This window comes from Equus caballus, chromosome 1 (assembly GCF_041296265.1).
Source record: "Equus caballus isolate H_3958 breed thoroughbred chromosome 1, TB-T2T, whole genome shotgun sequence".
In the NCBI taxonomy this organism is placed as follows: Eukaryota; Metazoa; Chordata; class Mammalia; order Perissodactyla; family Equidae; genus Equus; species Equus caballus.
The window spans coordinates 26,999,234-27,015,527 of record NC_091684.1 but is presented as its reverse complement, the minus strand read 5'-3'; the positions used below and the strand labels follow the sequence as shown (position 1 = coordinate 27,015,527).

Here is a 16,294-nt window from a genome sequence, read left to right as displayed (position 1 = left end):
TGGAATACTACTCAGCCATAAAAATGGATAAAGTAGTCCCATTCACAACAACATGGATGGACCTTGAGGGTATTATGTTAAGTGAAATAAACCAGATAGAGAAAGACAAACTCTGTATGACTCCACTCATAGGTGGAAGTTAAACATATAGACAAAGAGAACTGATTGGTGGTTACCAGGGGAAAGGGGGGGTTGGGGGGGGACACAAAGGGTGAAGTGGTACATCTACAACATGACTGACAATAATGTACAACTGAAATTCCACAGGGTTGTAAACTATCATAATCTTATTGAAAAGTTAAAAAAAAAAAGCTTAAAGTGGTTTGGGTATTAAAATACTCAAAAAAAATTTTAAAAGCTATCAGAATAGTTTAGAATTGGCTCAGGAAGAGATCAATACTCAATTTCAGAATAGAGAGTCTAGAAACAACCCCAAATACATGGGAATCCAGAAACTGACAGAGGAGGCGCTGCCAATCAGTGGAGAAAGGATGGTATATTCAATAAAAAGCATTGGTGAAATGAGCTATTTACTTGAAAAAATAAAGTTAGTTCCATACCTCATACCATTCATGAAAATAAATTACAGGTGAAACAAAAGAGTATTAGAAGAAAATATGTGAGACTTTGGAAGGCCTTTTAAAATCAGACACAAAAAACAAAAGCTATAAACAAAATGATCAATATACTTGGATTGTAATTTTAAAATTCTGCATTAAAAAACACTTTATATAAGCTAAGACACAAGACAAAATATTTGTAGCATATTAGATTGAACTATATAAAACAACAATTTCATGTGATTCAATAAGGGCCACCTCTGGATTTGCCCCACGCACACCTCCATGCTCTTTCCCCTTCCGGCTGACAGGGACAAGAGCAAGCAGAGCAATCTTAGAAGCCATGTGCTGAACATAGTAGTTTCCATCAGGCTGGGTCTCTGAACGTCTGCATGGAACAGAGCAGCTGCTGCATAAATAAATACAAATTAAAAATAAAAATAAAGAACTCCTACAAGCAACAAGAAAAAGACCAACCACCCAACAGAAAAATGACCAAGAGACATGAACAGAGAATTCACAGAAGAGGAAATACAAATAGTCTTTAGAGTTATGAAAAGATGCTCAACCTCATTAGTAATCAGGAAAATAAAAACAAGGAGTGGAAATGACCAAAGAAAAGTTTAAGACCATTTCCCAGAAATAAAAGATGAAGGTTTCTCATTGCAAGTGCTCACCATGCATGGCACATGAAAGAAACAAAAATCCCCAAACAAACTAGGGTCCTGGTATGAAACAGATGACATACTGAGACGGAATAATTGGGGAAGGGGGCTTTTAGAAAGATTGGGCAGGGTAAGGGAAATGAGCCAGGCATGGTAGAGCATCTCAGGCTAGCACAGCACCTCTCCTAGGTCTGCAGGACAAGGGTGGGGAGTGCTTCCTGGAACCTGGAGAGACCAGTAGCTGTAGGAGAGGGCTGGCAGTCGCGGCCAACTCAACACCACAGAGAGGACACTGGGGGATTAAAGATCCTGACCTTAGTCTTCTCCTGCCCTTATCTCCCACTGATGTCACTCACTGGCTAAACCCAAATGGAAGCCAGAGGCAAGAGAGCCCATGATGCCATCCACAAAGACCATCTCTCAGGACACAGAGCAGGGTGGGAGAGGATGGGAGTACATCTGCCCCAGCAAACCAAGAACATCCATCAAACATATCAGGATGCATAAGGGTGAAATTTCCAAACAGCCGGGATAAAGAAGGGATCATAGGACTTCCACAGATAAAAATCTCATTACCCACAAAGAATTGGGAATCAGAAGGGTACTGGATTCTATAAAGCAAACATTGAAAGCCAGAAGAGGATGGAGCGAGCATTTAAAATTTGGAGGGGGAAATCATTGTACACCTAGGCAACCCATTGAATGAGTGTGAGAGTAAGATAAAGACATTTTAAGAAAAACCCAGCCTCAAAAAATGTACCTCCTATGTGCTCTTTCTCAAGAATAGAGCCAAAGCATCGTACACCTCTAGGGGGCAGGCAGCATTCACATTGTATTACATTTAAATGGCACTCCAGTAGCACAGCTACATGATAAATGATGTTCCCAAGCAGGGGACAACACAGCAGTCCTGCTTAGGAAGCTACTGGAAGAGGTACACCAAGAAAACCAAGAAAAACAAATGGGACCCTGGAAACAGGGGCTCTAGTCAGGAGGCGGGTGAGAAGATTTCCCAGGAAGATGGATGAGAGAAGGTCCCGGGACAGCAGCCATGGGCCTGGGCTAGACAGCCAGCTGCTTAGACTGGAGCTGGAAGTTGGCAAGCTCTAGAAGAAAGGTCACCGAAAAAAAAGCACTGTCAGCTTGTATACGTCATGTATTTGACTGTATTGAGAAGAGTTTTCTAGCATTTTGAGAGAGCCTGAATAGATAATAGGTACACAGAAAGGCTTATTCCAAAACAAAGGCGATTATTAATTCCAGGAAAAATAAAGTTGTAAAAACGGAAATGTAATTGTAATACACCACATGGCTCAGCTTTAAGAATATTTACATAACTATAGTAGCGTGCCTACTGAGTAGGGATTTACGGGTATGGTGTAGTGGTGTGGGGGGGGGGGAGTGTAAAAGAACGTAAATACTCACCTTCCATTCCAAAAAGCCCACAGTTAGTGTCAAAATAGAATTATCAAGAAGTAGCAGTATTAAGAAGATTATTAGAAAGACGGAGGTAAATATCCAAAGAAAACAGCTGGAAGAATTGAAGACAGTTACCTAGAGAGCGCAGGAATCACCGGGAAGAAAAGTAGGACAGGTGCTGCTTTAAAAACATTATTTTTAATTATCTAACTCATCATTTAATTTGTAAAAACGTAAAACATATAACTGATAAAAATAAATATTAAAAAAAACAAATAAGCCACAGTATTTGGGGAAGACAGAGAAGGAAACCACAGCTTATATATAGCATGGTATGGTAAAAATTCTACCCTGTTAAAGTGCCCCAGGAAGCTGAGCCTGCAGGCAGAGGAAAAAATGGGTATGGCTCCTCATGCTGTGCGGAACAAAATAAAGTTCAAAAGTAATTTTAGACCAAGGGCCAAATGTACGTGAAATCAAACACTTACAGTTTTAGCAAGTGCTTTGATTCCTCTTTTTATCTCTCTCCTTTTCTTGGAAAACCGTTTAACCTCATTTTTGATGGCCTGAAATGGAACAAGGATATTCCGTAAACAGGGGAGAGAAATGATCGATAGATACATACATACATACATATATACATAGACATACATAGGTAGATAACACTTCTCTGGAAACAGAAATAAAAAGCATTTAAAAAGTGTGCATGAAATAACGCCACTGCAATACCTTGCTTAAGTCAACTGCTACTATGTAAGTGACAGTTGAAGTAACTTGGAACTGATGTCAATGATAAGGCCAATGGAAAGAAAACAATGAAGTAGTGAAAAATTAAATAGAGAATAGTTGACAAAAAAAAAACCCCAACAGGGCCTGGCGCAGTGGCGCAGTGGTTAAGTTAACACGTTCTGCTTTGGAAGCCTGGGGTTCACTGGTTTGGATCCCAGCTGTGGACCTACACACTGCTTGTCAAGCCATGCTGTGGCAGGCATCCCACATATAAAGTAGAGAAAGATGGGCATGGATGTTAGCTTAGGGCCAGTCTTCCTCAGCAAAAAAAAAAAAAAAAAAAGGAGGATTCACGGCAGATGTTAGCTCAGGGCTAATCTTCCTCAAAAACAAAAGAAACAAACAAAAAAAAACACACAAAAAAACCAGTCTGCTGTTTTATTGGGAACTTGAGTGAGACTAGATTAGCAGGCTAAACCCAAACATGAGCTGCTACCTTTGTCACGTTCCTGCACATCTGAAGCCATGATGTCCCTTCTCCTCTTCCTGGCCCACCCCTTTTCTTTAAGCCGACCTTGTAGCATCCCCCCAAACTCACTCCAACCCGAGGTATCACAGTTCATTCTCTGTTTTGGGGACCTGGACACTTTCGTTGGGTTTCATATCAGCCTAAGCACAGATCTTAAAGCTCATATAACTTAATCTAAAGGACAGAGCTGCGTATAGGGTGTCTGTTTGCCTTTGGGAAAGTTACACCTATGCAACAGAATGCTCTGCCAAGTAGTATCTCATTCTATTTCTAACTTTCCAATGGGTTTTCATAGGAAACCAATCTATTTGGCACACTTACAGAGCGTTATTTCAAACCTCTCCCATGTTTTATAAATACCTCTTGGCTTTTTTGTTGTATCCAGGGAATTTCCTTCATACCGTCTTGGACCACCTCCTCTTGCGATGAGTCAAGGCGTGTCCTCATGTTCTCATTTACCTTAGAAGCAGACAGACATTTCTTAAATGTGAAATTCATCCAGTTCTTCTCCTTCCACCCTATTTCATGTAATTGCTTTAAATCCCTTTGTACTTGTTGCATTTTTTAAAATACTACCATTTCGTCTGTCCAAGATGTAATGTTTTACTGATTTAATCCCTACCAGTCTGTCCTTATATCAGCCACACTTTTCAGTGATAAAGGGAAACGATCAGACAGTTCACAGATTCGCCAAATCACTCTCTGCCTTCTTCCCGTCACTGTGGTCCAAATGCTCCTGCCTTTCAAAGCCTGCCCCACCATTCGTACTTAGGATCTTAACCTTCTCCTCTCCTTGAGACCTTTATACTTTTTGAAAAATCCCGTCACCCTCCTGCATCATCCATTTCTCTGCTACTGACTCTTTCCCAACAGTATCCAAACGTGCTCTGCTGTCTCTCGTCCCAGGAAAGCTTGCCTCCACCACATTCCCTTTTAGCTGCCACTCCCTTCCTACGCTCTCCTTTGCAGCAAAACGTCTTGAAAGAGTTTGGAATGCCACACTCTCCTGACTCTCCTGTAACCTCACTGGCTGCCCCTTCTCAGTCTCCTCTGTCTCCTTGAACTCTCCTCCTGGATCTCTAGAACTCACACTATCCTGGTCCCCTTCTGTTTCTCACCATCCACTTTTCCATGATGACCTTACCTAGCTTTATGGCTTTAAATTCCATCCACATGCCCTTAACTCTCAAATCGACATTTCCAGTCCTGGCCTCTCCCCAGAACTCAAGGCTTCTCTCTCCAAAGGCCTACTTGGTATCTCCACTTGGCTGTCTAACAGGTTTCTCAAGCTCAGCATGGGTAACTGATTCCAGATTCCCTTCCTTCTCCCCACAGCCTTCCCCATCTCTGTGAATGGTACCATCATCTACAATGTTGTTCAGGTAAGAGATCTAGGAGTCATCCTTGAGTCCTCTCTTCCCCTCTCCCTCTCTGTCTATCCACCAGTGGGTTCTGTCATCTCTGCCTCTGAAACCCACCTGGAATCCTCCACTTCTCTTCCTCTTCACAACACTCCTCCACCTCCAGTTTGTTACCTGGACCTCTGCCACAGCCTGCTAACTCATTTACTCGCTTCCACTCTTGTCCCCTACAGGAAAGATTCTCCACACAGCAGCAAGTAATCACTTCAAAAACGTAAATAAGACCTTGTAAATTCTTGGCTCACAACACTTTAATAGGTTCTCACTACATGTAAAGTGAAATCCAGACTCTTTACGTGGTTTACAAAGCCCTTCGTTACATGGTCTTTTCCCACCTCGAGGAACTCACCTCCTACCACTCTCTCCCTTGCTCACTACAGCTGCATGGCCCTTTTTAGGTCCTCAAACACGCTAAGCTCTTTCCCCTCTGCCCTGAGCACTTCTGGCTCATGTTGCACCTCGGCACCCTCTTTTAAGTCAGATCTCAGCTTAAATGTCTTCTCCTTGGCGAAAGGCTATTCTAGCCAAACACTGTCACCCCAACCCATTTTTATTCACTAAATAGATCATGTTAATATCTAATCTTTCCATATGTATTTACTTACTTATCTATCTCTGTCTGCTCACCCTAACCCCCAATTAGACTGTAAGCTCTGCGAAAGCAGATACTTTTTCTATCTTATTCATGCCTATTTCTCCCACAGCCTAGCAGTCAATAAATATTTGTTAAATGATTGCCTGAATGAATGTCGTTCTCTGGCCAGACACTTCTTAAATAATGTACGTGATATAAGGAATAGAGAGAGGCCATTTGAACAAGCATGAGAATTGGTAGTAAGATTTTTTTTTCAGGCCAGGCTGGATCTTGTACTATGGTTTAAATAAAATCTGAGATGTAATATTTGTGATTGCTTTGAGAAAGGCTGAATATTTTCTCCCAGATGTAGCTCATGTTCTTTCTGAGAATCATCAGATACCTGGATAAAGAGGAATGTTACTAAATATCTGCTAAAAGAAAACCACAAACTGAAAACTGATAGCTGATTTTAAAAGAAAGGAAGGAAAAAGAAAACAATAGTGAACCTCAACTGCGTGTTCAGATGCTGATTCCGAATCCAAGAAATCACTTTCTGTTATACTTAAACACTCATTCTCCTCATCCATGGTCTTGCTCAGAGAAATTAAAAGTTGCTGGCAATAATTAAGAATTTCACTGGCTAAGTTTCCTCCAAACTGCCTATATTCATAAAAAAAGAAAACACATAGGCTACAAAAATCACAATTTTAAAGTCACATTTAGTAGTATTACTTCCAGATACCTAAGCATTTCTACACAAAGAATTGTGGACAATTCTCCACAGTACCCCGTAGTTATTAGAACTTACTTCTTAGAGGAGAGCCCTTTCATGGGCTCCAGGACAGGACAACCTCTTGACTGCCCTGGGTGGCTTCTCGTGATGCTGTCCCCAGATCCTTACCCAAATGTCCTCTGTCCTTGCCTTGGCCACTGAACAGAAGCGCCACCGCTCCGGCGGAACCCTCAGAATGCGCTGGGATCTGTGCTGCTTCCCGTACCTCGTCACATCCCCACATTCAGTCCTCCTGGCCCTGCTCCCATTGAAGGAAGTACCATTACTTCCACTCAATACACCAGGGCGTCTCAAACTTTAGGCACATCAGCAATGCCTGGAGGGTTTGTGAAAACAGATTCCCGGGTCTCACCTGCCCAGATTCTGATTCAGAAAGTCAGGCGGGGCCCAAGAATGTGCATTTCCGACAAGCTCACAGGCGCTTCAGACACTACTTTGAATAACATTGTTATAGATGATTTAGAGGGGTTCTCACGTGCCTAAGGTCACAAGCTAATAAGTCCTGGACCAAGGTTTCAAACTCAACTTTGTTTTGAGTCAGAAGTCCACCTGATTAACTAGCAATGGATGGAAATGTCCTTACTTCCATAAATGAGACTCCAGCACATGTTTGCTGTTGCCTGAGATGCTGTTTGTTCACTGACTATAAAGGATATGTGAAGACTTACATAGTGAGATACAAGTTAATATTTTATTCAGATTCCATGTATAAATTGGGCATGTTGATGAAATCTTCAAACATCTTTGAAATAAGTGGCTACCAAAATTATGTTGCAAAATCTCCATTTACATTTAACATGTGCAAATATTTAACATTTTTACAATGTCACTGATAAAGGCCATGTTTTATTATTGTTTTGATCACAGAAAGCACCATGAGATATTATTTTTGCAAAAATAAATTGCACATTGACTAAAGATGTCCATTGACAGATCAAACAAGGCAGCATTTAAAACGCAGAGCGTCACCTTCATGCTCTCTACCACCTGGTCATCATCTGTAAGCTTGGGTAGTATTCGTTTGTTTTGTTGTTGAATTTTAGTCTAAGCAAAGTCTAAATAATTTAATACTGTTAAGCAAAGTGTAATTAGGAAAGTACATTTGTTTGTGTGTACACATACATAGATATCTATGGCAGGTTCTTTAGGGATAAATGGGAGTTTGTGAAGTTATCTACTGTTCAGAATTGTCCTCGTTCCTTGTGTTGCTCCAACAGGTGTTACGAAAGGGAGGACTGGTCATCTCATATGTATTAACTACGTCTTCTTATTGTTTGTATTTTGATGCTTTGGCATCTGGGACCTTGCTGACCTTGGAGGAAATGCCCCTCCGAGGTCCAGCCAATTCCTAGAGATAGTAAACAGCAACTAATCCAGAGCCCACATCCCCAACCATCTCCTCCACTGGGCTTTCACACTCAGGGCCTCTATTCCCCTGCCTTAATTACCCCTGGGCCAAGTACTAGACAACTAGGGGCAGGCACTATGCCCCAGAACCCACTGAAATTATCCAAACGAGCCAATCCTAAGCCAATCCTAGCCATGCCTGCTCGTTCCCATGGAAACCATAATAAAGGCTCTTGCCCATGTCTTCCATGCTCCCTCTGCTTCCTTACCCACCCTGGTGCTTCCCCATGGGGCCCCCCATAGCATGGCATACCCCCTCCTCTTGGGAGCTGTGAGTAAAACAACCTTTTCAATGGCAGTTGTCTCCTGTTATATTGGCCTTACTATATCTAAATACTAACAAAATCTTTATTTTAAAACACTGTACTGGGGCCGGCCTGGTGGCACAGTGGTTAAGTTCATGTGTTTTGCTTCTCGGTGACCTGGGGTTCACCAGTTCGGATCCCGGGTGTGGACATGGCACTGCTCGGCAAAAGCCATGCTGTGGTAGGTGTCCCACATATAAAGTAGAGGAAGATGGACATGGATGTTAGCTCAGGGCCAGTCTTCCTCAGCAAAAAGAGGAGGATTGGCAGTAGTTAGCTCAGAGCTAATCTTCCTCAAAAACAAAAAACAAAAAAACCCCCACTGTACTACATGAAGCTGCTTACTGTATGCTGTACGTACCTCCATCTTAGGTAAACAAGGGTGCCGTCATCTCTCCCATTCACCAGAATGTTTTGTCCATTCACTGAAATTCTCACGGATTGAATCCCATGCCCCTGGTAAGAATGACTCCGACACCTAACAAATGTTTCCTCAATAGTTTTAGGAACAAAGGACAGAAATTACTAATGCAATTCCAATACATGGTTTTGATAAAGGGGTTACGTACACTTGCTTGTGGATAAACCTTTTTCTACTTGTTAACAGCATTTTAGTTGCTGTGCAAGCAGCCTCTGGGCAACACATAGCACTAAAAATCCCTAGTTCAAAATACATTCACCAATACTGACTTATTCTCCCATCTGTGTAGTTTGGCAGGAGAGGGGTTATTATCACCAATTTATAATAGGAAAATCAGACACAGAGAAGGGAATGGACTTGCTGACGGCCACGAAGTTAGAGGAGGGGCCTTGAGCAAGCAGCGACGGCTAATTCAGATGCCCTCAAGAATGAGGCAGGTTCACTTTTTGTGTGAAGAGGCTGAGTGTGATGAGAGGGTGAGGCGCACTGTGAGGGATGAAGGATGCATCCTCATATGGAGGATGCTAATCAAACTAATTTAACTAGGACCCAAACAAAACACAGCACTAACTTGGTATACAAGGCAACAGTGCAAGCTCCTTGACTAAAAACCGGGATTTCAGTGTGACACTAGTTCTCAACCATGATGCCTTACAAAAATGTTTTTAACTTTTTGAGTAGGAATATTGAAATGGTTCAAAATTCAAAAACTATGAGTGTGCAGCGAAATCTCCTTCCTGTCCCCGACCACCTTCCAAAGGCAATCAGTGTAATTAGTATCCTCAATATCCTTTCAGAGGTTTTTTAATGCATATAAGCAAATTTTTATATAAATATAATTTAAAACATAAATTGTAGCATAATACGTATATTACACAACTTGCCTTTCCTCCTTAACAATGTATCTTGGGTTTCATTCCATATTGTTGCATAAAGATGTGCTCATTCTGTATTATAGCTATATAATATTCCATATTTTTTTTCTGTTCTGTTTATGTACCATTATTTATTTATCTAGTCCTCCGTTGATGGACATTAGGTTGCTTTTACAAAGAGTCCTGTCATGAATATATGAGGTACTTTGCAGAGAATCACCCAGCAAAACCTGACACATTGCCATGTCATGCCACCATTAGTTGTAGTGTACATTCCAAATCATTTGAATGAGAGATGGCAAAGCAGAGTTTGCAAATTGTTCACTTCAAAATAATCTCTAAAGACCTGAAATCAGAAATCTCAAGAGTCCGTTGCACCCCTATGTTCATCGCAGCATTATTTACAATAGCCAAGACGTGGAACCAACCTACATGCCCAGAAACTGATGATTGGATAAAGAAGATGTGGTATATATACACAATGGAATACTACTCAGCCATAAAAAAAGACAAAATTGGCCCATTCACAGCAACGTGGATGGACCTCGAGGGTATTATGTTAAGCGAAATAAGCCAGTCAGAGAAAGACGAACTCTATATGACTCCACTCATAGGTGGAAGTTAGTATATTGATAAGGAGATCTGATCGGTGGTTACCAGGGAAAAGGGGGGGTTGGGGGAGGGCACAAAGTGGGAAGTGGTGTACCCACAACATGACTAACAAAAATGTACAACTGAAATCTCACAAGGTTGTAATCTATCATAACATTAATAAAAAAAAATAATAATCTCTAAAGGATTCAAGATTTTTCCTGTATAATAATAATACCACTTCTGCCCAGTTGTATTCCGAATATGCTTTCTTGCACAGGTGAGCAGGAAAGAGCTGTATGTGCACAACCAGGGCCCAGTTCATCTGGGGACCCACAGGAGTGGGTGCTTGCGATGCTTTAGGTGTGTGGGGTGGAACCCTGGGTAAGAATCACTGACCAGATTAAGTTATACTGATAACCAGTGCAATTCGGTCTCAAAACCTAGAAAAGGATCCTCCATTCTTTCAGGAGAAGAAACCGTTTTCACTTCTCAGAGGTCTGGTAACAATGAAAATCACAAATGTTGGGGTAGTGGTGACGTTGAGGTCTGCAAGGACCTAGGGGGGCTTGATAAAGGCCACACCCTTCTCCCCTCTGCTCTTCCAGCATCACATGAAGAGCCAGGTGGGGGGCGGCAGCAACCAGCCTAGAGGCCCTCCAGGCCAGGGAGATAGCAGTAACAATCCATAGGTTTGCCACAGCAATTCACTATTTCCAAAGCAGTTTTGCATACACCCGCTCACTGGCTCTCACCAGAGTCCCGCAGGGTTAGAGCAAGCAAGGCTGCCCCAACGTTACAGACGAGCATCTGAAGCTCAGTGAAGCTCAGGGAGTTTCCAAGACACACAACTAGGTGGTGATGGAGCTGGGCTGGAGCTCACCCTCGCTACCCCTGCCCCGTGTTCCTTATTTGCAAATCTCAGTCCGCTGGTTGGTATTTTCTCCCTTAGAGACTCAAACCTTGGCACACAAATACGCCTAACGTTAAAGTCAATGATACCATCAGTGGTAAATAAGTTATGAGTCAATTTACCTAAGAAAGCATTCCAATTCCTTCCTAACGGCTTTTGTTCCTTATGTGCTATCAAAATATATACCCCATGATTTTTTTTAAAAAAGGCATTTACCAAAGTGTGAACATCTCGGATACACAGAACTCCACATTTAGCTATTGTTATGAGCCACAGTCCATGTGGAGACAGAGAGAGCATTCCGGGTCCGTACTGTTTGCTTTGCATTTTTTGGTATGGCTTAAGAATGCAAATACCGCTATGTTCCTGCCAATCAAAGAAAAGGACCACATTATAGAAAAGATCAGGGGAGGGCAGCTTAGGGTTTGCAGTTGTGCATATACGGTCAGATTCAAACCCACAAATAACGTCGCTGGAAATAAACTGATACATGATAAAGTGGGCACCTGTATTTGCACCACACTTTTCCTCTTTGTTTGCAAATAAAAGTTTGTTTCGCTCAACTAAGAAAAGTCTTCTCACATGTTAGCTACCGTTAAAGATCCCAGCCAACACTGACAATCTTTATTTTTCACCCATCATTTTCATATATCTGCCTGCTCAAGTTGAAATAAATGAGTCAATATTCCCCCTCCGTGGTTCATGTATCCCCCCTTCCCAGACTCTGCACATGCTGTTCCTATTGTCTAGAAGGCTCTTTCCCATCCCATCCCCACCAATCCTGCACCCTCCATACCACAGCAACCCCAACCCCCCGCCAAGATTATACACAATATTTCTCCATGTCTAAATATGACCTATTCTTCAAAGTCCAGTTCAATTGTTACTTTCTCCATGATGGTTTTCTTTCTTTTTTTGATGAGGAAGATTGGCCCTCAGCTAACATCTGCTGCCAATCTTCCTCTACTTTATGTGTGGGATGCTGCCACAGCATGGCTTGATGGGTGGTGTGTAGGTCTGCAGCCGGGATCCAAACCCACGAACCCTGGGCCACCAAAGCAGAGTGTGTGAACTCAACCACTATGCCACTGGGCCAGCCTCCGTGAAGGTTTTCTTGAATCCTCCTTGCCATAAACCATTTCTTCCTTCTCTGAATTTCTTTGTGTCATACTTTGCTGACAGCCACTACCCTGGGAGAGAAGGGCTTTGACAGAGAAGAAGGATGATAGATAATCTGGCCAGTGTATGTAGCAGGAGGTGACACAACATGGGAGAAGTTTGAAAAGAGTCTGATGAAAGGATGCCAGGAACATAGTTTAACTATTTTGTGCAATTTTGCTTAGGGCTCAGGTGCAAAATTGCACTGGAAATCATCAACGTTGTAGCCCCTGACACCTGTGGAATAGATTTTCTAATGATAGATTGTTTTTTAAAGGCACTAAACTAATATTATGTCATCTGCATGTTTATCTGACAAGTATGATGTATGTGGCACAAGTGTGGGGTTGCTCAAATGTATTTTATGATCGATTAACAAATCATGCTGATAGAGATCTAATTCAAGGAAATTATGTTACTATAATAAAGCCATTTGTTAACTAGACTATAACATTAAAGCATAGATCATGTCTAATTAATACAATGTGTCAATCTTTATTGCCATCATAAATGATAGCCAGCTTCAGTTTTGGCATACCGTCTCAGGAAGAAGATAGCTGCAGATGTATGGCACATCATTACAGAAGCCATATATTCGATTACTTTGAAAGTCCAACACTGCAGAGGACAGAGTGTGCTCTATCTCATAAAAGAACTTATGAATGAATTCATCTCTCAGCCTTCCTCTTTCATCAGTAAAGGTTGCAGAAACTGTGAGATTTGGGGAAGAAGAGAAATCATTTGCACCACATACTGATTTTATTTTTTAAGCATTATGAACACTTATGAAAAGCAAAATAAAAAATCTAAATGCTCAATTAATAATGCATAGGTTATTAGGTGATAAAAATGATTTAAAAACAATTTGGCTCCCTTAGAAATACTTGAGTTTTAAATAACTGATAGTAAAATACCTTTTATAAGCCCTTGGTTAATTTCATCAATGAAGTAACAACATATCATTAAAAGAAACTCATGATGGTCTGGAGAATCTTAATTAACACATAAAGGTACTTTGAGGTTCTCAGCTCTCTTATATTCTATAATTACATAGTTGCAAAATAGCTACCCAGATATGTTTGTCATTTAAAACAAAGAAAGGGTGTCTATTTTATCAAACCTCTTTACGCAGAAAGCTTTCTTTATCATTTTATCAGTGAAAGCAACTACACAGAAACCTCTCTGAATTTGACTATGTATATTTAAAGCCACAAAAACAGATATCACAAAATGACAAATCAATTTGACAAAAGTGCCGGTCGATCCTGTTTTTTTCTCTGGTAATAAGACAAATTCATATGAATGACAAGGCCTGGAGGAGAGTCCACATTTCACGTTGGTTAGCAGCCACAACAGTGTCACTTTGTAAGACGCCAGAAGGTGGGTGTTTTACTTCTTCATATGTTAAGAGAAAAAAAGTGCTATCACCAGTAAAAAAAAGGAAAAAAGAAAAAAGAAAGCTATAGCAACTCCTTATTGGGGCCCAGGACAGAAGCGGTTGCTTGTTATTTCTTTACCTTGTGGTAGTGCTAGAGGCAGAGTAAATATTTCCAGTCTGCTTCTTCCTGTTCCTGGAAGTGGGGAGAGCACCATCACTTCCACTATGTCTGTTTCCACAAGTGACACTGTGGATATTTGTAGAATGCCTTTGCCCACCTCTGAAAGCAAACGGAAATCAACACCACAAGTTGTCACTGATAAGTTTAAAGAATCTTTTATCTTCCCATGTAAGATATCACGTTATAGAATTGCCTTTACTAAATCTTTAGATCCAAATCTATTTACTGGATATTTAAAGTGACCTTTAAGCATAAGTGGTGGGGACATTTTTGATGAACAGATGGGGGATTCTGATTAGATGTCTGGGTTGGTGGATTCAACCCAGCTCAGTTGGGTTCAGCTTCTTTCCCAGCCACGGAGGCCCCTGGAGTCCGCCATGTTCACCCCACTCAGCAGCCAGTTTGCCCACTCTCAATACTGAATAAACTCAGGCATCAGTGTTCTTTCGTCTGTAGTCAAGGTATTGCGGGTGTGGTGGGAATACATGTGACTTTATGAGTTTTCTCCTCTAGAAATCCAGGTGATGTGACCTTTGTAAGGTGCCGAGCCTGGACCCACTTTTGGTTCTTTCCAGACTCACTATTCCCATTCTCCTCTCCATGAGGGCTGTTCTGCATGTGTCCACTTTCTCAGGTGCCCAATAGCAGCCCTCCCCTCAGGTGTTCAGTGGATGACCTTTCCTCTTAACAAGGAAGACCAAAGACATCTGACACAAGCAGGGCCTCGACTTTCTTCTCCCGAATCTCACATTTTCTGTTTGTTCCCATCCTCCCTCTTCATCTCCTGACACTTTTGAAGGAACAAAATGTAACCACTTTCCATCTGTGATGTTGAGCCCACACCTGCAATGTCCTGTTACACTACACGCTGTCAATCACCTCTTTCTACTTTCTTGTATCTTTTATAGTTTCTTCTATTCAACCCTCAAGACTCTCCTATCTTCAAACTAGGACTTTCCTTAAACCCCACTTACCCGCCACAGCCACCATCCAGTTCTCTTTTCTTCACCACAAAAAAAAAAAAAAAAAAAAGAGGAGTTGCTGCTCACTGACTTAATGTTCTGATGGCCACTCCCTGTCTAACCTCTTTGTCTCTTTGTTCTAGAGAAGCAGCTTTCCCAGGGTTACCCACTGACTGGGAAATGTGTGAGGGCCTCAGCCCTCATCCTCACTCCACTCACACTTTTGCTACAATCTACACCTTCATCCAGCCTTCCCTCTTCAAGTTCTTTCTGGAGTGGGTGACTCCCAGTCCTCTCATTACTCTGGCCTGCCCTCAGTTTTCTTCACTGCCTCGTCTTCCTCTGTCCACAACTGCGATGTAAGTGGCTTTTCCCGTCCCTCACTCTGACTGACCAGATATGTTAAAAAATAGAATATTTAGGCAGGACTTGCACCCACTCTGATGTCAGCCACAGGTCCTACCACACTCCCTGTCATCTAATTTACACATTTAGGTTACCTGTTTGGCCTTATCAAGCAATTGGGTTTGCTTCTAGTCTATCTTCTTAAGCCATCTCATCCACTTCCATGATTTCAAGAGAATTCTATCATTAAGCCTTGAACTACAAATCTCCATTTCCAAATTTATGCTAAATATTGCCAAATGAAGAGTTCATGGGCTTCAGAACTACAGAACTCATCAGCTCACCCTATTCCTCAATCTGCATAACATTCTTTTTTCTAGAGTTTTTTCTTCAATTGATGGCATCACAAACTTCCACCATTCAGGATAGAAATTTTGGAGTTATTGCTGATCCCTGCCTTTCACATATAATCAAACAGCAGGTCCTACCAATTCCAGCACTCACTGCCGTCCCTTCCTTTCTCTTTCTGTGACTCTGGTATGGTTGTGTGCATTGTGGGTAAGAGCATGAGCCCTGAAGCCAGACTTCCCGAGTTTGAGTCCTGGCTCCACCACTTCCTAGCTGTACAATTTTGAAGAAGTACGTAACTTTACTGTGCCTCAATCACCTCTTCTGTAAAATAGGGATACTAGTAGTCTCTACCACATAAAAGTTGTCTGTAAGAATTAAATACATTAACACATGCCGAGTGCTTAGAATACTGTCTATCACATGGTAAGGAATCCCTCAATAAATGTTGGCTATTGTTATGATTAATATCATCCCTTGCCTAAGCTACTATAAAAGTTTCCTAACTCATCTTTTTTATTCCATTCTCTTGCCTTTCTGCTCCATCCTTCACACTGGTGCCAGAGTCGCCCTCTAAAAACCAAGTCAAATCACGCCAGTCCCGTCTTGAAAACCTCTGATGATGCTCATTAAACCACAGAACAAAGTCCAGACTCCTTTGAGCAATATTCAACACCCTTCGTCTTCTTTCAGACTTTGCTGCCATGGTCATCATCT

General features: G+C 41.6%; 1 protein-coding gene across 8 annotated transcripts in view; it reads right to left on the bottom strand.

Annotated features, from left to right (window-relative positions):
- The window catches only part of CFAP43 (cilia and flagella associated protein 43), a 128,132-nt gene that overhangs the window by 44,321 nt on the left and 67,517 nt on the right, over positions 1-16,294 (bottom strand). For 5 of the 8 annotated variants that reach the window (XM_023639855.2, XM_014733245.3, XM_014733246.3 and 2 more), the window contains 7 exons: positions 13,881-14,021; positions 12,902-13,074; positions 11,422-11,571; positions 8,767-8,897; positions 6,407-6,560; positions 4,263-4,361; positions 3,133-3,210 (listed from right to left, as the gene is read on the bottom strand). In XM_023639855.2, the coding sequence (XP_023495623.2) occupies positions 3,133-3,210; positions 4,263-4,361; positions 6,407-6,560; positions 8,767-8,897; positions 11,422-11,571; positions 12,902-13,074; positions 13,881-14,021 (926 nt within the window). The remainder of the gene's footprint in view (positions 1-3,132; positions 3,211-4,262; positions 4,362-6,406; positions 6,561-8,766; positions 8,898-11,421; positions 11,572-12,901; positions 13,075-13,880; positions 14,022-16,294) is intronic. The other 3 variants (XM_070261046.1, XM_023639869.2, XM_070261054.1) reach the window with 1 other exon arrangement.